Source organism: Stegodyphus dumicola, chromosome 8 (genome assembly GCF_044657685.1).
Source record: "Stegodyphus dumicola isolate Sdum_Otavi_A_Nest chromosome 8, ASM4465768v1".
NCBI classification, from domain to species: Eukaryota; Metazoa; Arthropoda; class Arachnida; order Araneae; family Eresidae; genus Stegodyphus; species Stegodyphus dumicola.
The window spans coordinates 110,843,280-110,867,139 of record NC_140775.1 but is presented as its reverse complement, the minus strand read 5'-3'; the positions used below and the strand labels follow the sequence as shown (position 1 = coordinate 110,867,139).

General features: G+C 32.5%; 1 protein-coding gene across 2 annotated transcripts in view; it reads right to left on the bottom strand.

Moving 5' to 3' along the window:
• Window positions 1-22,408, bottom strand: part of cm (AP-3 complex subunit carmine) — a 93,846-nt gene extending 71,438 nt beyond the window's left edge. Inside the window, exons 1-3 of one of the 2 annotated variants that reach the window (XM_085822274.1) lie at window positions 22,269-22,408; window positions 20,958-21,142; window positions 12,975-13,087 (exon numbers count right to left, since the gene is read on the bottom strand). In XM_085822274.1, coding sequence (XP_085678400.1) covers window positions 12,975-13,087; window positions 20,958-21,142; window positions 22,269-22,303 — 333 coding nt within the window. In that variant the 5' untranslated portion in view covers window positions 22,304-22,408. Of the gene's footprint in view, window positions 1-4,567; window positions 5,457-12,974; window positions 13,088-20,957; window positions 21,143-22,268 lie in introns of those variants that run through there. The other variant, XM_085822275.1, reaches the window with a different exon arrangement.
• Window positions 22,409-23,860: the final 1,452 nt, after the last annotated feature.

The window sequence follows — 23,860 nt, the reverse complement described above, 5'->3', positions numbered from 1 at the left end:
TTATCAATTGTACACTTGACTTGATTTCCACTTTCATCAGATGTGTAGAGCATTTCTTTGGTGATATCAATATCACTCTGGTATAACCTTATTTCAGCTTCTCCTTTTGACTTTCCATTATCACTAAAAATATGGGACATAAAAATGATAATTTTTCAAAAGCTAATATTGTACTGGTTTTACCTCTTAGCTCTGGATCTAATGCTGTAAAACTAATTAGATATGAATTTTTAAGGGGTAATTTTTGTTTCATATGCTGTGTTGTATTAGTATAAGCTTTCATCAGTGAAATTTGGAATTCTTTTGCTATTGGATGATTTTTTGATAATTTCTTCAGAAGAGTGGAAGCTTCTGCACCAGTAAATATTACTTTGGTAGGTAGATGGAATTCTGGATTTGTGACATCAACCTTTAATAAATCATTATAAGATGTGCACTCTATATTTTCTGGCTTCATAAAAAAAGAGAAAAATTTTGCCATCAATTTATAAATACTGGAATGTATTAAATGAAGCATTGGTTTTTTTGTTTCAAATAATTTAATATATGTGTTGAACTCTGGTAATACTGCTGAATATAATGCCATATGCAATAAAGTTTTGTTTTGCATAACAAATAACCCATTTAGTATTCTTTTTTTCCGAGCTAAAGCATCCTTTGTGAGTTGTTGGGAATGCAAGCAAGAATACACCTCTTCAACAATTTTTTTTCTGAGCTGCAGAAATGTTTCTTTTATTGTATACAGTTTCAACATAAGAAAAATAATTCCCTTTATCAGTTTTATCCAAGTAGTGAAAATAAAATGCAATAAGAGCATCCCACAGATCTTTGATTCTTTCTAAAACACATAAAATGTACACCCACCTATGGTCTGGTCTCTTAAGGGCTTAAGTTTTTTAATGGCAAGGGATTCACAGATTTTTAAAAAAAATTTTCTCTTTTACTGCAGCTTTTCATATCAAAATAGATGTCAACAAACAAATCTTCTAAGTATCTATCAAAACATTAAGCAAATTTTTTTGCACAGTTATTAGCTGTGTAACATGTGTCACCATCAATATCTAATAAGTGGGGTGCTTCGTTTGATCGTAGTCTGGTTTCAACACCTTTTTTTTTTCCACGCATGGTGTTACATGAGTCCATTAATACACTAATTAAGTTTGCCCATGGAATATTATTATCTTCAATAGTATTAACAACTGCTTTAAAAACAGCTTCTGAATTGGAAGATTCCCTCTTTAGAGATGCAAAATGATGAACTACAACTTCATTTTGATTGTTGTCATAAAACTGCACCAATATTGCCAGTATACTTTCTTGAGCATTGCTAGTACTTTCATCCAAATTTAGAGAAAATGGAGTCTCCTTTAAAGTTTTAATGATATTTTCCTTAATAGTTTTTGCGAACCCATATTTCATCTTATAACATGCAGTAGTCCTGGACATTTCCAACAAGTTTAGTGCCGTCTGATCACGGCTCAACTGTTTGCAGAGTTCATTTAAATTGGGAGCTACATTGAAAGAAAGAGAATTCTCGGCGATAAATGAAGTTATTAATACCTTTTGGCGTGCTCTTCTTGTCACTATATCCAATGGCCGAGCATCAGTCTCCAGTAAGTCATCAGTATTTTTTGAATTAGCATAATTACTTAAAGTCATTGAATGTCTAATGCACTTTGAATATTTTGTGTGCGTCACAGTTTTAGAATGATTTGTGAAAGCCTTGAATCCTTCCCCACCATACTTCAGCAGTGAGTTACAAAAAACACAATATGCTTGTCCAGCCAACATTTATTTTCTTGCACCATGTGCCGATGGTATCCCCATTACCATTTCTCTGTTCAATCCAATTCCACCTAAATGCATTCCGGACACCTTCTTCTAATTGTATAATATCACTATTTATATCGAGAAATTTCATAGTGAAATTCTCTTGCATACATAAATAAAAAAATATTTCAATAAACGAAACGAAAAATTTACACGTGCATCAATAAATGAAACAAAAATTTTACACAGCGGAGAAAAAAAAGCTGAGAAGCAATCAATGACAAATAGCTAACACGGCGAAAATCCCCCTTCTCTACTTATTAGCGCCACGCCAGGAGAGATAAGACCTTTGAACCCAGAGTCACGTGATCGCACATCTGGTCGAACGAAGTCTCTCCCTTTTTTTTTCTGCCACGCCTACTTGCCGAAAAGAATCCAGAAGAGAATATCCGAGAACCGGGGAAATGAGTCATAACTTGCAATAAGGAAAGAACAAAAAAGAAGTTCTTTCTCCCTTTTCACGCATTATCACTGCCTTTGGAGAAAGAAAGGAAAAGTTTTCACCACACACACTGACCTTGCGTTTTCTGCTTTCAAAGCAAACAAAATTACCAAAATCAAAATAAATAATTCATTATTATTCCTACTTCCTTTTGAACGACGATCCCCGGAATTTCCGGGTATCAAAGTTCAAAATCCCCGGAGCACAAACACCCCTGCTAAACAATAAGTGAAGCTCCAGAACATATTTATATGGAGTGGTATGTTGCTAATACTGGTCTCTTTTGTTGACAAAACAGAAGGAAGACAGAAAGACTTAGCTTCAGAAAAAATTCATTTAACACAGCAAATTGCACTCTTCCTTAGCTAATTTGATCCTGCTTAGTTTCCTTTATTATTATAATTATATTATTTAAATAAGAGTTTCAATTATATCAAAAAGACTTTCTAATTCTGAAGAGGTAGCAGGATCTGGAAAGGAAAAAGAATATTTAGTTACTTGCTACTTATAGCAGCCTTAGCATGAAAATGTGGCATTAGCACAATTCGGGCTTGCAATTTCAAAATTAGGCACAAAAGCAACCTTATTTTGGCATAGATTTTATATATAAATATGGAGAAGTGATACTAAAGATGACATAAGAGAAGATTTCCATTGAAGTTCCCCCAAGAGTAATAAATTAATTGGCTGCGAAATCTGTAGGATGGTTTTAAATGCAGGAAATTCCCATAACAATAGTGATGAAAGTGACAAAGAGATGAAAAGATTTCAACTGAGAGTTTAGTGGAAATTTTCATCCCAACAGTTACCAGAATTGAAGAATGGAACTTTTAACTGAAACAAAAAGTATATCTGTCTGTAAAATTAAAAAGAAATCTTAAAGAAATAAGTAAAAGAAAGAAAACGGCTTTAACAACTTACATTGAAAGTAGGGTTTAATAAAACAAATAAACAAATACTGAGGGTTCCCCTCCCCCCTTTTTTTTCTTCTTCTTTTTCTTTGTAAATTTTCAAAGTGCCTCATTATTCCATAAACAACTTTTCATATTTTTAATTTTATGATTTCTTCATATCATCTTAATAGATTTCAACTAACGATCTAAAATCTGGAGATTTCCAAAATTGCCAAAATTCTTATAACTATTCAAACTGATGTGACCGCTGATCTGAATGAAGGAAAAATGTAACTGATCCAAGATCTTATCTAGGGTGAATAAGGCACACAGGTCTGTTCAAGGGAAGGAATATAATCCAAAAACGTTTGCAGAAAGTGGGCGGTCTTCAGTGAGGGGGCAGCACCAGTGATGCAAGCAATTTACAATGACATCTCATAGAATACTTTTCTAAGTGCACGTATGCGCTGCATTGTTAGAAACACCTCCCCTCTGAAAGTTTTCAACTCATAAATGCCAAGGCGTTTCTTCCTGAAATTATTCTTTTTACAGCAGAACCTTACTTAACAAGCATAACTGTTCCTGAATCTTACTTGTCATGTGAAACTCTTGTTAAACAAAACAATTTTTTCCATAGGAATCAATGTAAAATGGATGGTGTGTGCCATTTCAGGGGGGGGGAATACTCAAACAAATTTATAATAATATACTTTGCTATTTATAATACAACCTTTTATACAAGGAAGTTTTCTAAAGATATTTGGTTGTGCCCATGTTTCAAAACTTGAGGGGAATTAGACATAGCATTATCGTTAAATAAATCTGTAGTGCACATAGCTATTGCCTTAGTAGGTTGATGGTTCTCAAATTGCAATTTAACAATTTTCCATGCTTTCAGCAGCTCTTTTTTTTTTTTTTTTTTTTTTTTTTACAAGAAAGTTATTTCTTTGCTGAGGTTGCTTTTAACAATCTCCCCCACAACTCTATCCTCATCTCCTGACATAATCTCCTTTACAACTTCTTGCTGTGACACAGAATGCAGCTCCATAAGCTCTTCTGTGGTCAGCTCCTGGCTATGCTCTTTCACTAACTCATTGAAGCCATTGCTGCCCATCTCTAGCCCCATTAATTTAGCCAGAGATACAATCTTGTGGATTACAAACTCTACTGGCACTTGTTCAAACCCCTTGATGTAGCATTTGACAATGCTGTCCGGATGAAGTTTCTTCCATTCAGAAATAAGGATTCTCTTGGTGATCTCACATGCCTTGTCAATAATCTTGAGGCAGGCAACAATGTGAAAGCAATGTTTCAAAAACTCTAAGAGATGAGATTGATTCCTTCAGTTACCTCATTATTCTTGGAGAGCACTTAACATGGAATTTTTAAAATTGAAAATTACCTCCTGGTCCATAGTCCAGTAAAGAAAAGGTGTTGGGATGCACGAGTTGGATCTTGATAAAAATTCTTGAAGAAAGTCATCATCTAGGCTTGGAGGATGTGTAGAAGCATTGCCCATAGCAAATAAAGCATGGAGTGGCAAATTCATTTCAAGCAGACTTTATTTTACAGGTGGACCAAGCACTTCATTGATCCAATCTGTACAAAGCTCATGTGTCACCCAAACCCTGTTGTTGGACATCTACATGGCATCTGTTGTTCTGGATATACTTCTTCAAGGCTCATGGTTTGTCAGAATGCAAATAAGCAGCAATTTAATTTTCAAATTATCACTTGTGTTTACACAAAACAGCATCAGATCGTCTTTCAGTTGTTCATAGCTCAGCAATGCCATCTACTTTGCTATAATACAAGGTCATTTTAACACATATTTTTTCAAACGAGACCCATCTCAACACAACAAAAACTTGTTGTGACAGATAATTCTTGAGAACTACGCTTCTTGAATATGCCAATTAAGTTCATGGTTGCCTTTATGTCTGAGTTTAATGCTTCCTTGTGTCTTACAGCACTGTAGATGTTGGTTCTTCTTTTAAACTTTTCAAACCACTGCCAGTTTGCCTTGAATGTTTCTCCTCTGTATATTGATGATCCTAGCATCTTTTTACCAAGACTGGTAAAAATTAGTCTCACCTTCTCACAAAATTTGTTTCCATTAATATTGTCACCTTGCATTTACTTCTCATTGATGTATACAAGAAGCAACATTATAACATTGTTGAAAATACGTGACTGTAATGTAAAAACTCTTGTGACACCTTTTGAAGTATTAGTCTCCTTAATCTTAACCTTGTTTTTGAGGAGAGTGCAAACCATTGACATAAACCCATTATACGTGCATGCCAGATCCCCCACATTCTCGCTTCTCAGTAATTTGGCATTTGACTTCTATGGTGCTTTTTCTTCTCTTATCTGCCTTTTTACAGCATTTTCTTTGGGGACAAACATGTAAGCATGCTTAAAATTTGCTAAAAAATATACAATAATACATCTAAAAACAACTTTCACAAGTGATAGTAAGATGCTGGTTGAACAAGCACTATACAGAGAATGATAGCTGAGATGCACGCATGATCCTGCAAGTAATGTCACGTTTGCATACCATTCGTTCTGGGAAACACTGCTTGTTAAGGGAGTCAGTTTTTTTACATTTTGTTTAATTTGAATGTGAATCACTCATTACGAGAGGTGCCCATTAAGCAAGGTATGACTGTATATATACTGCTAAATTGTATAACTATCAATTTAGCTATATCACCAATTAAAATCATTAATTCTCAATTATCACTAATTCTATCAATCACTAATCATAAAAGTCACATATGGTTGAGCAATTTCAGTTTAGCCCTGCATCCACTGCACTGGTTACTGGTATGCCTGAAAATAAATAGGTAATGTATCATTCATTTTTTTCTAATTTTTCTTTCTGTACCACAGTAAAATATTGTACTTAATTACATAGCCTATACATAATTTTAATCAGAAACAAATGAATTCTAATCAGAACTGTATTTTATCTCATGAAATATCCATTTACATCTTTAATTCTTAAAATTTATCTTAAAATGTAAGAATAATCTTATTGAGTTATTAATATAATTTGTATATAGTTATTAATATAATCCAATATATTCTATCACATTGTGAAAGATTGTGGAAATCCCACATGTAATTTTTATAAAAATATTTTATTTCCTGCACTCAGTATTAAGCAGGGGTGACTGCAAACCCATTTAAAAAATTCTGAAAAATATTGTGCAGTAAAATTCAACAAAATTTCAAACAATTCAGAATATTGATATGAAATAAAATCATACTTGAAAATGTGTATACATATATATATACACACATATTTTCAAACTACCCCACTGGAGAAGCAAAAAGTATGCATATGTTTTTACTTTATTAAAATTAATTCATGTTTCACTACATTAGTTCACACAGCTGCCTAGTTATTTGGTTTCTCAGCATTTTTTAAAAATAATTGCTAAGTTGCTTTTCTTGGGGAGGAAGGAAGTTACTTTCTGAAAACTGCTGCATTTATATTTTTATTTGCTAAAAACTGGAAATTTAGTAGTATCTGCAGAAGATTTTGATGTAGAAAATGGCTTTACACTTAATCCTTTCAGTATTGGATTAGAACTTGTTGAATGCATATCTAAGGCTGGTTTACATGCAGCTGCAGTTGTGGGGGACTCAAGCTTGAAAGGAGCCCTGCCATACATAAATATTAAAAAATAGGCTGAACTTCGCACTTAACAATACTTTGAATTTTTGAAATTGTACATGCAAATAGTACTTTAAAGTGTTAGACTGTAATCTGAAGAATTCAGAATAAAAATTTTTTGTTATTATCTTCCCCCCCCTTCTTTTTTTTCCCCTTCACTATTTCTTATGAGGAATATACAGCTTTTAATTTTATTTAAAATATAATTCTTGAATAAACATTAATTGTTTTCTATATTAATTAATTCAGTTGTGATATTGCCGAGATACAGACATGCAGTTATGGATTAATTATTATTATTTGCATTTTTTGTTCATTTTGCAATACAAAAAATTTTATACTTATTATATTAGTAAAAATTTGTGTTTCATTTGTTTCACATCAAAGATTAATTCAGTCATAAGGATTCATAAAAATAAAGCATCTCTCATTTTTAATTACACTTTTTTTTTTTTTTTTTTATTTATTAAGAAAAGAATACATCCGAATTTCCTATTACCTACACCAGCAATGCATTACGAATCAGAATAACATTTAAAAAAATACAGCACAACAAATAAAAAAGAAGAGAGTATAGAAAAATTTCATACATGATTTGAATGTGAAATAAAAACACAAGAAAATTAAGCATTCATAAATAATTTACATGTTAAAAAATAATTCCATAGATATACTGAAAGTAGAACTATTGTAAATAATTTAAACTTGATCTTCAGGCAAATTTTGTATGCATATATACTTTTTATCACTAACTAACAATGCTGCATGAGTCTTTTGCACTATATTCAAGAATTCCAATTCTTTCAAATTTGTGTACAGCGAAAGCTCCATAGATGCAACAGGTTTTATGCTCTCCCTGAACTTGCACTCTACTAGTCTACTCATTCACTCCTGCTACCCCAATTATTTTTTTTGGGGGGGGGGTCTTTTTAGCTTTATTATTAAGAATAATTTCCTTCATACTTATGCCCATATGCAATTATACAGCAAAATCACAGCAGCATGTTTAGAATTCCCCATACAATGTTAAGCACTAAGCACTGGTATACATTTTTATATTTTTTCAGTCTTTTCTCAGTTCATCATATGAATATTCATTTTTTTTTTTTAGTAAGCTTTTTCCTATAAAACTTTTTTGTCTTTCTACCATTTTGTGTATTAACTTTATTTATCAAACATCACGTTCTTCGCACTACACCACATAAAATTCATTTCAACACCGAAACAAGATATTTTAAAAGAACATATCTTTAGAATTCTCAACAGTGTTAGAGGTTGTCATACATACTTTTACACTCTTTTGCAAAAAAAAAAAAAAAAAAATCGAAGCCCCCATCTGATGAAATTGAATATGTGTATAGCTCACACACACATAATAAAACGATTAAAAAATCAAGGTCATAAGTACCAGTTCATGGCTCACAATCACCCACTAAATGTTCAAATTTGTAGTTGGTTGAACCGCCTATGCATGCTTGAATTCCCCGAGGGAAGGCATGGTAGAGGTTCCTAATGTCATCCTGCGACACATTCTGTCAGGCATTCCTCAGTTGTCGCTCCAGATCTGGGATATTTTGCGGTGCCTGAATCTGCCAGCCTACTATGTCCCAGACATGCTCATTGGTGAAAGGTCTGGTGATACTGCTGGCTAAGGAAGAGTATCAACCACACAGAGACGTCCTGAGATATGCGAGTGGTATGAGGCCTGGCATTATCTTGTTGGAAAATAGACCCAGGATGACGTGCCATGAAGGGTAATGCAACCGTGCAACCGGCTGCAGGACAATTTCAACATATTGTTCAGCTGTTAAATATGTACGGAGGATGACTAAAGATAACTTGCTGTCATAAGAAATAGCACCCCACACCATCACACCAGGGTTTATGGCTGTATGCTTTTGTAAAAAAAAGGCTGATTGGGACCGCTGGCCCTGTCCTCTTCAGACACGAACACGGTGGTCATCTCTTTCAAGAATGAAGCGAGATTCATTGCTGAACACTATACGACGCCAGTCTGATGGCAGCCATGATGATCGCCTGCGACACCACTCCAGACGACTCTGCCGATGTTGTGAGGTCAAAGCCAAGGCCTCTGTGAGTGTAACCCCCGCCTCACACAAGCGCCGTAAAATGGTGGACAGTACCACGGGAGATATAGACGTGGCTGCAGTACATTGAATAGTCGACAATGATACTGTTGGGGGGGGGTTCGGGCCTGGTAAACAATCATCCTGTCTTGCCTCGCATTTGTGATCCTTGGTCTTCCAGAGCCTTCATTTCATTGGCAATTTTCTTGTAGCAACCTTGCTGCCCACATCTTTGCACAACAGTGTCTGTACGCTGCAGGTGGCGGCCTGTTGCTCAGTATGACCACCCAGCTTCACGCAACCCTACTATACAACCATGTTCAAAGTCGTTTAGTTGTCTGTAAGGTCTTCGATATCATTGTAATGGCATCTTTAGTTGCTTCTTTACGGAATTACAATGGCAGCAAGAAAAAAAGATAAATTTTCCGCCTCTGTTACTGGTTTTACACTTTGCGAATTGCACACTAGAAATGCGCACTATGATCACAATTCCTGTTCATTTGCCTTGAAACTTTGGTCATTTGCATGTTCGATCAAGATGTTTTTGCATGCCAAATTTCGCCACAATCGCAAAAGTCCTTTGATTTTTTTTGAAAAAGAGTATATATTCACTATATTATTTCTTTAAAATTTAGCTGCTTGTGTAGCCAAATGCCTAAAATAGTTACCATAAAAAAAAGTATATATAATGATTTCAATGACTCCAGCTAGTATCATTTCATAAAAATATTACTTCTTAATTAGACATCTCATGATCTTAATGCATCTGCATTTAAACAAATCACATTAAAAAGTAGAAAAAACATTAGTACTTACATATTAAAGTGAACATCTTGGTGCAACTGGTGATTTTCACCATTTTTTTAAAGATTGCCAAATTACCAATATTTATCATAACTGGGCAAACATTATCAGCATATCAAAAGAAAACAATGTTTAGCAAACTAAAATGCATATTTTAAATTGGATTTAACTATAATATAAGGATTACATGATAAATGAAAAAATAAAATAAATTTTTTTTTCAAAATTCTATAATTTTTTTCATTATTTTTCTCACCATGTACATATCAACCAGTTTCGCTTAAAAAAAATCAAAGAACTGCACACACTTGACATTTATGCACAGCGCATCCACCAAGCACATCTCATCATTGTTCCCTTCAGTGATTGTGCAGTGGAATACAGTACAAAGTCTTTAATCCAGACTCGTCAGGACTTCGGCGATTCCGGATTATCAATTTTTCCGAATTATAGATCATCAGTTTAAATCTGGTAAGATGGCATGCAGAAATTATAAAATTAAAAATATGAAACCATAATTTATGAAATAAAGAGCAATTATGATCTAAAGGGTATCAAAATTTACAAAAAAAAAAAAGCTTCATATTTATTTGTTTACTTTATTAAATACTTCTTTCAATGTAAGTTTAAGTTCCTTCATTTTATGAGCTAATACTTTAATTCTATAAACAGACATAATTTCTTGTTCAGTTACAAAGTTCCGCTGTTCAAGTCCTGTAACTGCTGTGCCGAGAATACCGACGAACTTGTCAATCAAAATTTTTTCATTTTCATTAACTTCTTTGTCACTTTCTTCATGCCTTTATCCATTTTTTGCAGCAATTCCACTTTTTGCTTGATGGACATTGAAACATGCTTTCGCTTTGTAGATCCTTTGGCAGCTCCAGAATCGGAAACTCTTTTTGACATAATCGAAAGTTCAAGCTTACTTTTTATAAAATTGCTCTAACAGTCTGCAAAAAATAATAAGCTGGATCCAATTAGATGATTAAAGAACAATGCAATCTGCAACATTAACTGAAATAGATTATTAGATAATTTTAGCCTAGCTTATATCGTCCGTTATACATTAAATGCACATGCGTAAATGCATATGCGCATACGTAAAGGTATTATGTGCATGCGTAAATGCATATGCACATACGTAAAGGTATTATGTGCGTACATAAAGGTATTATGTGCATGCGTAAATACATATGCGCATGTGTAAATGCTATGGATGCACAGAAAGTTTCTAGCTTTGAGGTCCGGATTACAGATCATTCCGGATTAAAGATTTTGAACTGTACTATATTCCTGAGAAATGGTACCTCTGTTTCTTCCACTACTGGTGAATTCCACAAGCACTTATTTTAAAATTGAATTTAAGTCAAAAGATATCAAGATTTGCTAATAAAAGTCATTGGAATACAACAAAAGGAATGCATATGAAAATGGCAATGTAACTTGACTGAAAATCTGTTATAAGCATGGTTGCTTGAAAAAAAATTATGTGCATAGTTGCCAGAGTTGGGCACATTTTGAAAATTTGGCCACTTCTACTGAGGTGGTCATAATAATGCAAAAGCACTAAAAAATTCTTAATTTATTGCTTTTAAATCACTTAATTTGTTCTTAATAACCATCCAGATTAAATCTGAAAGTAACTTGGGCTTGAAAAAATAGCAACATGCTGGTGTGTGAAAAATAAAAAGTATTTTATATCCAGCGACAGCAACATATTGTTCTCATACTACTGAGTTTGTTAATTAAAACCGAAAGATATAATTTTACATTTTTTTAAATAGCTACAGATTTATGTGCTGGAGATAAAAATGCTCTATTTTCAACAATGTGGCCACTGCTGGTTTTCAAATTGTTGAGCTTTTTATTGAAAAATTCATTAAAGGTTTCCAAAATATGAATTAAAAAATTATAAAACTAACCTGAAATTCGAAATTTGGGCTTCAAGGTGCACATGTTCAGGTGGAGGACTAGGTTATTCAAAATTTCATGGCTCTTGGTCTTGTAATTTTTTTTAACGATGCAATAAACAGACATACATGAAGATTCTTCACTATTTATTTTTTTAATTTCTTTAGTACAGGGTGAGAATATTTGGTGGCAACAATCTTAAAAGTGATACGTCATTTATGGTGAACCGATGCAAAATCCAATTTTGAGACTAATAACTCCTTTAGGGATGATAATTTTTAAGAATTATTATCAGATTTCTGAAAACTACTACAGTACAAAGTCTTTAATCCAGACGTCTATAATCCGGAATGATCTATAATCTGGACCTTAAAGCTACAAACTTTCTGCGCATGCGTACCTTTTACGCATGTGTAAACACATATGCGCATGCGTTTACACATGCGCATAATATGTTTACGCATACGCGTTTAATGTATAACAGACGATATAAGTTGGGCTAAAGTTATCTAATTCAGTTAATGTTGCAGATTGCATTGTTCTTTAATCTTCTAATTGGATCCGGCTTATTATTTTTTGCAGACTGTTAGAGCAATTTTATAACAGTAAGCTTGAACTTTCGATTATGTCAAAAAGAGTTTCCGATTCTGGAGCTGCTGAAGGATCTACAAAGCGAAAGCATATTTCGATGTCCATCAAACAAAAAGTGGAATTGCTGCAAAAAATGGATAAAGGCATGAAAAAAGTGACAGAGAGGTTAGTGAAAACAAAAAAATTTCGATTGACAAGTTAGTCGGTATTCTCGGCACAGCAATTACAGGACTTGAACAGCGGAACTTTGTAACTGAACAAGAAATTATGTCTGTTTATAGAATTAAAGTATTAGCTCATAAAATGAAGGAACTTAAACTTACATTGAAAGAAGTATTTAATAAAGTAAACAAATAAATATTAAGCTTTTTTTTTTTTTTGTAAATTTTGATACCCTTTAGATCATAATTGCTCTTTATTTCATAAATTATGGTTTCATATTTTTAATTTTATAATTTCTGCATGCCATCTTACCAGATTTAAATTGATGATCTATACTCTGGAAAAACCCCTAATCCGGAATCGCCGAAGTCCCGACGAGTCCGGATTAAAGACTTTGTACTGTACTATATTTATACGTAAAGGCTGTATGTCTAATGTTTATGAACATTATACATGCAAACATTATTAAAAAAAATTAAACGATTGGCTATACAATATGGAAATATTAAATAATACAAAAGTCCTAAATTGCATCACATCTTATTTAAATTTTACTACCTTACCTCATATACCATCACATAATGTTCCTTTATCAAAGATTCGGTACAGTCTCCAAAATAATCATCAAAGGTATCCACTACTCTGTGAAGAAATTCTATCACAAAAAGTGGAGATACTGAAAAATATTAATGCACTATAAAAGCTTCATACGAAACTGATTTTTTAAATATTTTTTTTTTCTTTTTTAATGCAGAATTTTTAAAAAATTATTGAAAATTAATTACATCAGCTTGATATTTAGTAAATTAATTAGATAAGACTGAGGACAGTATTTTAAGAAAATGAGTACCAATCTTCCCTTTTCCTTTAAAGATTACTAAAAAAAAAAAAAGCAGAGACTTTCAGCTATGGTTATCTCTACAAAATGCTACAGGCCAAACAATGACCAAACATTTTACTTTATATTTAATTTACCACAGGCTTAGTTCTAGACAGTTCAGTAGACTGTCTGTATAAGGTCTTTCTCTGTAGTAGTAATACTAATAAATTTTTTTTGCAAATATAGGTAAGAAGTCTCTCAGAATACTCTTTCAAAAGTCTTCCATAAAGATATCAATCCCTTTAGGTAAACAGTTTCCTTGTCATAAACAAAACCCAATCAAGTAGAAAAACTGCAAAACACAGAACTGCCTTAGATATTATTTCAAGTTAAATGTATTAATTTTGAAGTCTATTGTGAATAAGTTTTGTTACATACACAAAAAAATTGTGATCTTAAAAAAAAAAAACTTATTAAACTGCTTCCAGGCAAAATATCTTCAAATAATTCTGAAAATTTTCGGATAACCTTTTTTTTAAACACCAGATTCTATTCAATCTAGAATACAAGAAGTTAAAAGAAGGCTTGGGAAAGACATATTAATAATGCACAGCCAGTGAACATCCAATAATTACACTGAAAGGGCATTAAAGAAATGACATACCAAAACTGGTCATAGGAAAAGTTTGAAAATGCCAAGATTAATAGACTATAACCCTAAAACAAAATGCATTAAAAAATGTGAAGAATAAACATCATCACAGAACAGTCGGTTCTCTGCACAATAAAGGAAAACAAATTCTCCCACCCCTTATATATATATATATATTATATTATGATGCTAGTTTATAAAAATAACCATTTCAAAGAGGCAGGCCATTTTATGAAAGAAATTCAAATTATGTAGGATTTTCTATGTGAGCACATATCTATGCATCTAGGGCTACTACTTATTAAAAAAAAACTTAGTTTGCAACTTGAATAAATAAAAAAAAAAAACCTTAAAACCTTATCATAATATAGCAACCCAAATAAGATAAAACATAATACATATAAATGTCTTTTATTAAGCTGTTATCAGAATTTTCATTCCATTCAGCTCCCTCCATACTTTTTTAAGTTCTCTCATTTTTTTCAAATAATTTTCATATCTTTCATGACAGGTTCCTCGTTTCACCAATTTTAATTTAGGTTTACATATATAGTAATTTTGATTAGATCTATTTATTACACCATTAGCTTATAAGGTATTTCTCCTACCTTCCTAACATGCCTTCGTGGTGTAGTGGTCAGCACACTAAGCGGGTATTTCAGAGGTCCGTGGTTCGATTTCCGGCAAAGGCGATTAATAATTTTTCATCTTGCCTGCTTCCTAAAAATCCTGATGTCTCTACAAGCTGATCTTTCAGTTTCTGGTCTAAGTGAGTGTGGCTCTAGCTTTTATATGGTTGACTTGGAAGGTTATTCTTTCAGCGCTAGCTGAAGAATAGTCAGATTGGTCATAAAAATTAGATAAAACTTCTTATTTAGAATTATTTAATCTTTTATTATAAATCATCTAGAATATCAAGTCTTTGAATATCAAAATATCTAATATCAACAGCTAGAAATTGTAATATAGATATATGTGTACATCTATTATCATTGGAAATGTGTTGTTTTTGAACATGTGTGAAATGCATTCTTAACATGATAAACTACACTATCTTATATAAGGTAAGATACTTTAATTGCCTTCATCCAAGCTTGTTTTAAATATTGCTATCCTGAAAAGTTCTTTTTACATGCTTCTATAGATGATCACATTGCACAAATGGAATAATAAGGCAGCAATTGTTAGCTCAGATTTGCAACTTTTTCTTTCTCCACAGGTTTACTTTTGAACAGAACGTGTCGAACACAGAACTTGTCTTAATATTTGCACTATTTTTATGTTTAACTGTAGTTTTTTTAGATTAGTAAAACTAATTTATGGTTAAGTCTATATTTTAGGGTACGCCTTGGATTATCGGCAAATTGTTTTTCATTTATGGTAACCTGAGTAGTTGAATGTTATGGAAACACTATTATGATGTGTTTGGCTGTGTGACTGCGGTGAATTTGAGGCTTCTTTCTGCATTGGGTGTCAGTTAGGAAGCATGTTGCTTATTTTGTGCCATACACCATAAAATGGCTGATGAGACTAATGTGAAGTTTCTGCAGAATCTGGAACAAAAAGGAAAAAAAGCATTAATTGACTGTTGTGTAAATGAAGGTTTACTTAGCAGTCATTATAAGTGTCCTGTTTGTACAAAGGAAATGCGTATGCCAAATGTAAAAATCATTCACATGGTTTTGACGAAAGAAAGGTTCATGCAGAAATGCTACCGATAGTCCGGAACTATGGAGGATATTTTTTACTCTTATTTTTGTAAATTTATGTAGTGACAGCAGTATGCATATTCTAGTTCAGAACATTTTTTTAAAATTTTTGGATGCTGTTAAGGAATTTTGTGTGCCACAGAAATTTCTAAATATGGTACATCGATATATCCTTTTTGTGGTGTGCATATGCGATAAGATAAGATGTACAGTACAAAGTCCGAAATCTGGACTCGTCGGGACTTCGGTGATTATGGATTTGGAATTCTTCCAGATATTAGATCATCAATTTAAATCTAGTAAGATGGCATGTAGAAATCATAAAATTAAAAATATGAAATCATGATTTATGAAATAATGAAGTATTTATGATCTAAAGGGTATCAAAATTTACAAAAAAAAAGCTTAATATTTATTTGTTTACCTTATTAAACATTTCTTTCAAGTCATTACTCAAGTTGTCATGTGTTGATAAACATGCGGAGATGAAAGGAAAATATAACAAATAATAATTCGCCAGATTGGTGTCAGATCAACGATGTATCTATGTGGAATGTTTTAGTTAGAGATGTGTGCCAAGCAGATATGCAGCAACGGAGCCAAATTACTGATCGTACAAATGATTGTTTCTTCAATAACAAGGTATTTTATTTAGTGTTGAAAAGAAATTAAGAATCAGGTCTCTAGATGTTTTATTATGCACGGAGGGGGGAATCAAATGCACATGCATAAAGCCTACGAGAAAAACATCATTGGTGGTTTTGAGTTCTGGATTTTAGATCATTCCAGATAATGGACGTCTGGATTTAGGATTTTGTATATTATTTAATTTTTTTTATGCTGTTTCATTGTGTGATTTAAAATGTAGTTTATTGAGCTTTGATTGGCTACAAATTTTGTTCAAATTTGGTGATGAGTAACTTTGTTTTAACATTATATAACGTCATCATTCTCCTGATTTTTTTAAAGTGAAAATAGGTTAATGTGTACATAGACAAAGGTCAAGGGAATGTGCAATGCCGAGTTTGTGTAATTCTCTGATGTTTTTTCAAGTGAAAATAGATCGACACTGAGTTTGTGCAATTCTTAAAAACGCATTATTTTGGTTTTGTATAGATCTTGAAATTGTGCCTTGCTGGCCAATTTCCAATTTTCCCCAAGGGTCACCTTAAATATATTTTAACCTTTTTTTTTTTCATTCCCATTCTATAATTTTAGTTCATAATAATTATAGTGCAATGCACTTTTACCATTACTGTCTTTTTCAATCAATTTTTTAAATTCCAGATCTTCTAACCTTTTATGTCTAAACTTTTAAGTATACTCCCATTTACTCATTTTTCTTTGTAAGGAACACATTTAAGACATTGTTTGTATGGCTAGTTAGTAGTTATCTTATTTTAAAACTGTCTATGAAATAATAAAAAAAAAAAAAAAAAGTACTAATCCATTAACATAAAATAGATAGTCAAAACATACTCACTATAATTTAAAATTATTATATCACATCAAATACCTGCTATTTCATACTGAATGGGACAAAAAGAATAGCACACTAGAAATTCTGCAACTGATACAGTAAGCTAAAACAATTTTCAAAGTGCAATTATAGAAGTTTTATCTGGCAACAGCGAAAAATCTTCCAGTTATGAAATCAATACTAGAGATATAGTTAACAAAATAGTACCATCCATGCAAGAGAAAGCATACTATGTTTTTGAATATACCAAAACAGCATCGTTTATCTTTGCTCAAAGATATTATTGTATGAAATTTGGTAAAATGCCACTGCATCATCACAACATTGAATGGTGGATACAGCAGTTTCAGGACACGAGCTGCTTGTGTCAGAAAACCAGCCAAGGAAGAGCAGCAGCCAAAACAAAGTAGTGGAAAAAATTCGTGAAACATTTTTGCAGAGTCCCATAAAATCAATGTGTCTGCAATTTCTGAACTCAGTGTGTCTCATGTAATGGTGTGGCATGTGTTACAGAAACACCTACAATTCTGGACATACATTTTTCAGATATTGAAAAGTTCCAATAAACCGCTGCGTAAACCTTTCTTTTAGAATCTGCAAGATAAGCTGGAGGTAGGTGGTTTCGCAAACAGATTTGTGTATACAAATGAAGCCACTTTCCCATTTCTGGCGAAGTAAATTGCCATACTTTATGATTTTGGAGAAAGAAAAATCCACACAGTATAATGAAACATCAGGATGATTCTACAAAGATGAATATTTTCTGTGCTATTTCCAACAGTCATGTTTTTGGTCTTTTCTTCTTTGAGGAAAAATCAGTTAATGGGTGCATTTACCAAGATATGCTATCTAAGTGGTTATTCCCTCAGTTCTAGAAAGTGGTACTACTCTTATATACGCCCTCAGAAGTAGAGCGTCGCCAAATGTGGCGATATGTGTTCTGCGCTGGTTTTTAACGTGATTGTGATGGTTTTTGGCAGGATGTTATTTGTATGGCAATCCTTTTGATGTTGAAATTTTATTTTGCTGGAGTGGCTGGTATGGTGTGTGTTTTGAAATGGCTTATATTGCAATGAAAGAAATGGTGGCAAAATTTCAGTTGTGTATTTTGGATTGTGTACTAGGTAAATTTGGTATTAAAAGTTACAATGTTAGAGTTGTTAAACAGTGTTTTGTTCACGGGTGTCTTTATGCAGATTTTTGTATGCTGGACTTCGCATACTCTGTGTCTCAGGAGATAGGGTGGAAGGATAAAGTGGTGAAATTGATGAGTTTTGCTAACGTTTGAAATTGATATTTCTGCTGTTTGAAGAAGCATTCACCAACGGTAAGTGCATTTTATTTTTCTATGAATTTCTCTCGTTATTGTTGTATTTTGAACTGTTTGTAATTTATTTTAGCTATTTTAGTTTATTTTGTTGATTTGTGCGCAATGACGAAACTGTGTGCGATGCCTAAATTGTGCAATTCTCCGATTTTTTTTTAAAGTTAAAACGGAATGCTGTGTACATGGTATTATTTGAAATTTATTGTTGTTATGTTAATTTATTTTAGCGAGGTGTGCATAATTCCTACGCTGCATAAATTGTGCAATTCTCTGATTTTTTTGTTATTTAAACAGATCGCTGTGTACATGGATTCTTGTCAAATATTTTTGGTTAGAAACTTTACGTTTTTGCTATCTAAATTTTTTGTTTTTGTTTCAGATTTTTGGCATAAATTGTGTGTTAAAAATGTGGTTTTTGCAAACATTTTAGGCTTAAAGTTAGAAATGTAGACAAAAAATTTAGATAATGATGTGGTGCCGTGGAGTTTTCCGCCAACCGAAGGCGTGTATAAGAGTAGTTCTGAGAAAGCATTTACTGGATGAATTCTGCAGCAAGAACAGGCATAAAATGTACACCTGTACCATTGACTTAAAATGTACACCATTGGCATAAAACGTACACCTGTACTTAAACAATAGTCTACCACATCACTGGATTGGCCGTGCTGGACTGAACAATATGCCGCAGCAGTATTAGCCACCAAAATCACTAGATCTTGCCCCTTGTGGCTTTTTTTTTCCTATGGGGTTTTCTTAAACTGTTTGTGCTTCCATGCAGTGGCATAGCTAGGGTGGGGCAAGGAGGGACAGCTGTCCCAGGGGACGCCAAATTGATGTTATGAAATTTTAGAATGAAATGTTTTCCACTCTTAGCATACAGAAAGGGATGCAAAATCTTCAGTTGACCCCGGGCGCTGAAAACTCTAGCTACGCTTCTGCTTCCATGTCCCCAAAACTTATAGTAACTGAAGCAGCAGATGGATAACTGAAGTGCTCACATCATATATATTATATAAAGGATATTTCATCATGAGTGTGGCAGGAACTGGATTATGTCAAAAATATTTGCCATGTCACCAAAGGGGCTCACATATAACATCTACAGAAATTTGAATAACTATAGTTTCACTGTAAATTTGATTTATCAAAATTAAGTAATTACAACATTCACAGATTTGCTTCCTTTTTATCCTTTTCAGTATGAAACACCCTGTAACACAATAATCCTATGAACGATCACAAAAGACTGCTTTCCGACTGCTTAATATGCCACACATGTAACATGTTAATAATACGAACAAAACTATAGTGTAGAAACTAGCCAAAAGTTGGAAATCTTTTCACATATGTAGTATTTTGTACAACAGTACCTACAGTACAGTAGTATTTATAGCACATCTATTTTCTGCAGTAATAGCTATAGTACGTCTACTTTGTACAATATTATCTATAGTATTTTGTGCATGAAACATTACAAATTATGATCAGTATTGATAGAATATACAATTAAAATTGTAAACTGTTATTGAATGCATTAAGTTTTGTTGAATTTACATGAAAAAAAAAAATTAATTTGACTTAAATTACCAAAAAAAAAAACCCCAAGCCATGAGATGTTTTTGTGAAGAAAACCTATCAAACCAGATATGGCAAGAAAAACCCAGGCATGGGAAGCCTGGTTTAATTGCCTACAAAAGCATCAAAATTGTAATTATAACATTGAAAAATACATTTCAGAATTTAAAAATACAACGAAAGTTTAGATATCAGATTTCGTGAATTTGAAAAATTTAGTTATGCTATAGTATGTCTTTTCCTTTAAAAGAGATTTTAAAGGTAAAAGGTACAGCCGCTAAAATTTCTAAACATTTAAAAGTGAAAAAAAGTATTAGAAAATTAAATTATTACTCTAAAAACTGAAGTCAATTGATCAAAAAGGTATCCTGAAATCACCAATCGTAGCAAATATACCTACTCTTGTTTGGAATCTTCCCACTCAGATGAATTGGATTTTTCATAAAGTTCACAAAGATCTAGATCTAGAAAAGATCTCCACCTATTTACTAATTCCGATACTGAAGATTCATTATATTATCTTCTCTGTATACATACCAAATTATAAACACTTGGCTGGACACAATCACACACCATTAATGAGAAGATAATAAAACAAATTTAATATCTATTTTTTCTGTGACTCCTTTTGAATTAATAAATATTATTAACAAAATATGCTGATTTAATACTCCCTTCACCAATGTCATTTATTGGTATTCATGACATATGTTTGATTATTCTAAAGGTAAGGATTTCAGCAGGTAAATTGCAATACATTTTTAAGAAAAAAAGTCAATCATATAAATGCAAATGTAAGCCACTCTAGCTATGTAAATAACATTGAAAAATATATTTCGGAATTTAAAAATATGATTGAAAGCTTTGATATCAGATTTCATGAATTTGAAAAACTAGTTGTATGTATATTTTTTTTAGAAAATAATAAAAATGCATCTATATATTTTAGGAAGGAGAAATTATAATTCAGTTTTCAGTATTACCTTCCGAAGTAGTTACAGCAACAAAGAATAAATTTCGCCTATATATACTGATGAGGTAATGATGTGGAGTGGCTATGATGGGTTGGATATCATCTGGAGATGAAGCTTTTCTCTGTGCATCAAAGAAATAATCACACACAGATCGATGAATAACACTTTTCCAATGCTTTTCCATAAAGACATCGCTAAATTAAAGCAAATAGTTATGACATTTTGCATAATTTTTTTAAACATGAAAATATATTACTATTGAATTAGTAAAAAATAATCAAAAGCTATGATTTGATTAATGCCAGATTCAAAAATTAAACTATGCAAAAGATATATTACAAGATTATAAAAGTTCATTAAGAAAACTATAATTGAGATATTTATTGTAAAGGTTAATTATCAATAGTAAAGGTATTCCTAAGTAAAAATAAAACACAAAATATTTTAATACACATAATAGTTTTGAATACCTAATACGGTTAAAGTGCAGAATCACCCACTTATTTGTCTGGCGTTTGTTTGGCACTTTTTACAAGAGTAAGAAGAATTGGATTTTTGTCAATTTTCTTTGAATTTTTTAAGTGAAAATAGGTCGATGTGTATGTACATGGATACCGAGTACGTGCAATTCTTAAAAACGCGCCAAGCAGTGGGCGATTCTGCACTTTCTCCCCTAATACTCTTCTATAAAACTTCATATCCTATTCATGAGTAATTTTAGAAATATTAGTTTCCTCAGCATTTGTTATCAGATGAATGATATTGGAAGAATTTGCAAAACGGATCAAGATACACGAAAAACTGTAACGATTAAATAATAATGGTGCAATTTATAAAACTATGGTATTTATCGGCAATTTTCGAATTTTAAACTAGATTTAAGAAATTGAACAAAACAAACTCATGATTCATATATTCATTTATGAGATTCAATTTATTTAAGCATTTAACTCAAAATTGTTTTCTTTTTTTTTTCCTGTTCTAATGTAAATTTCATTATTTCAGCATACCAGTATCAAATACCTGAAATAAATAAAATAAGACACATTTCTGATATTAACTTAGAAGAAAGTGTTACAACTGGATGGTTAGCGCTAATATTTTCCCTATTTTGCATATTTATAGAATAAGTCATCGTTTAAAATTTATTTACTTAAATTGAAATCAGACTGAATGATGTAAATTTCCCATTTATTGGCTGAAAAAGGCAGATTTCAAGTAGTACCAAAATACATAAGAAAATTACACTGGTTATTTGATTTGGACAAATGGATCAGAGTATATATCATACTTTCAAATATCTTATATCTGTGAACTTACCCCGAAGGATTTATAATAAACAAACTATGTATCATTGTCAAAAGAATTAAAAAGGAAAAACAGCAGTATTGGCATTTAATCGCCAGCAGTTAGGTAGACAAAACGAAGACAACTGTCTTACTTTGCATCGATTAAATCTTTCTGCCTTCCAGGCAAAGAATCTCTAAGGAGAGCCTGTCACTATAGTGTACTAGAAGATATCGTCTAGTACACTATACTGCCACTGTGATATCACAATTGAAATATTTTTAGTCACTAAAAAGACAGGCAGAAAAAGTTTTTAACCATGTAAGTTCTATCATCATGATTTGAAGTTTATTATGATTGTTCCTTTCACACATGGGTATCTAGTGTACGAAGCACGTGCTTAAAAAACATTTACACTGCATAAGTGTAGTAATTTAGGTATCAATGAGGGCATACAAGAAAATGCTAATAGATTACTTGAGATGCACATAAATAAATCCTAAAGTATAAACCATGTTTGAACATCAATGAGTACAGAGAAGCATAACAAAGTAAATGAAAACAGAAAATTATTTCCTGACAATTTTCTGTCTATAAGGGTTGTATTTTGCAGTACTTGAAGTTTATGGATATTTGTTTTGCATGCATAATTCCAAACAGGACAACCATAATTACCCTTGAATAAGGCTCAGATTTCATAAATTTACGAGTTTTAGAGAAAAAACTCAATCGGGATGCTGAGGTTTTAATTTTTGAATTTAATTGTTAAAAATAATTTGCTTCTTTGCGTACCACCTATTTTTCTCTTGCGAAACACCGACTCAGAACCTCCGGGCTAGATGAAGCTCTAAAAGCTAAACTGATAGATCCAGAAGAAATTAATGAAGAAAATTACAAAATTAGAAGCTATTGATCGTGATATTATAGATCTTTTATCATTTAAGATCCGAAAACGGATCAAAATACGTTTGATCAAGAAAATGAAAAGATAAATTCTTATTCTGACGTATCTTTGGCAAAGGCGTAGCTAGGGTGGGGCAAGGGGGGACATCTGTCTCCAGGCGCAGCATCGAGAGGGTGCCAAATTGTAATTAAGAAATTTTAAAATGAAATGTTTTCCATTCCTGGCATGCAGAAGGGGGTGCAAAATCTTCACTTGTCCCCGGGCGCTGAAAACCCTAGCTACGCCCATGATCTTTGGAAACTAAAGTGGAACGATTTCGAAATGAATTGTGTAATAAAATACTTATATTATTAATGATTCTTCTGTTGAAGTGGTAAATATAAGAAGTACAGTCGGTCACAAAAGTATTCGAACACCGGTACCCTATCATAAAATGACAAGATGGCGTTTTTTTTTTCTCTTTCTCTCTGTGTGTCGTGTTATTCCATCCTAGGTTTTCTTCTCCCCCCCATCTTGGAAAAAACTGGAAAAAATTGGTTACGATCTCTTTTTGAATGGGGAGATGCCATTTTGAAAAAAAGCTGACGACCCTAACTTGGAGAATGAACATGACCGCTCTACACACCCTTTCACTCTCTCTCTCTCTTTGAATTGGGAAGCCATTTTGGGAAAAAAAGCAGACGACCCTATCTTGGAGAAAGGAAATGAACGCCTCTCCCTC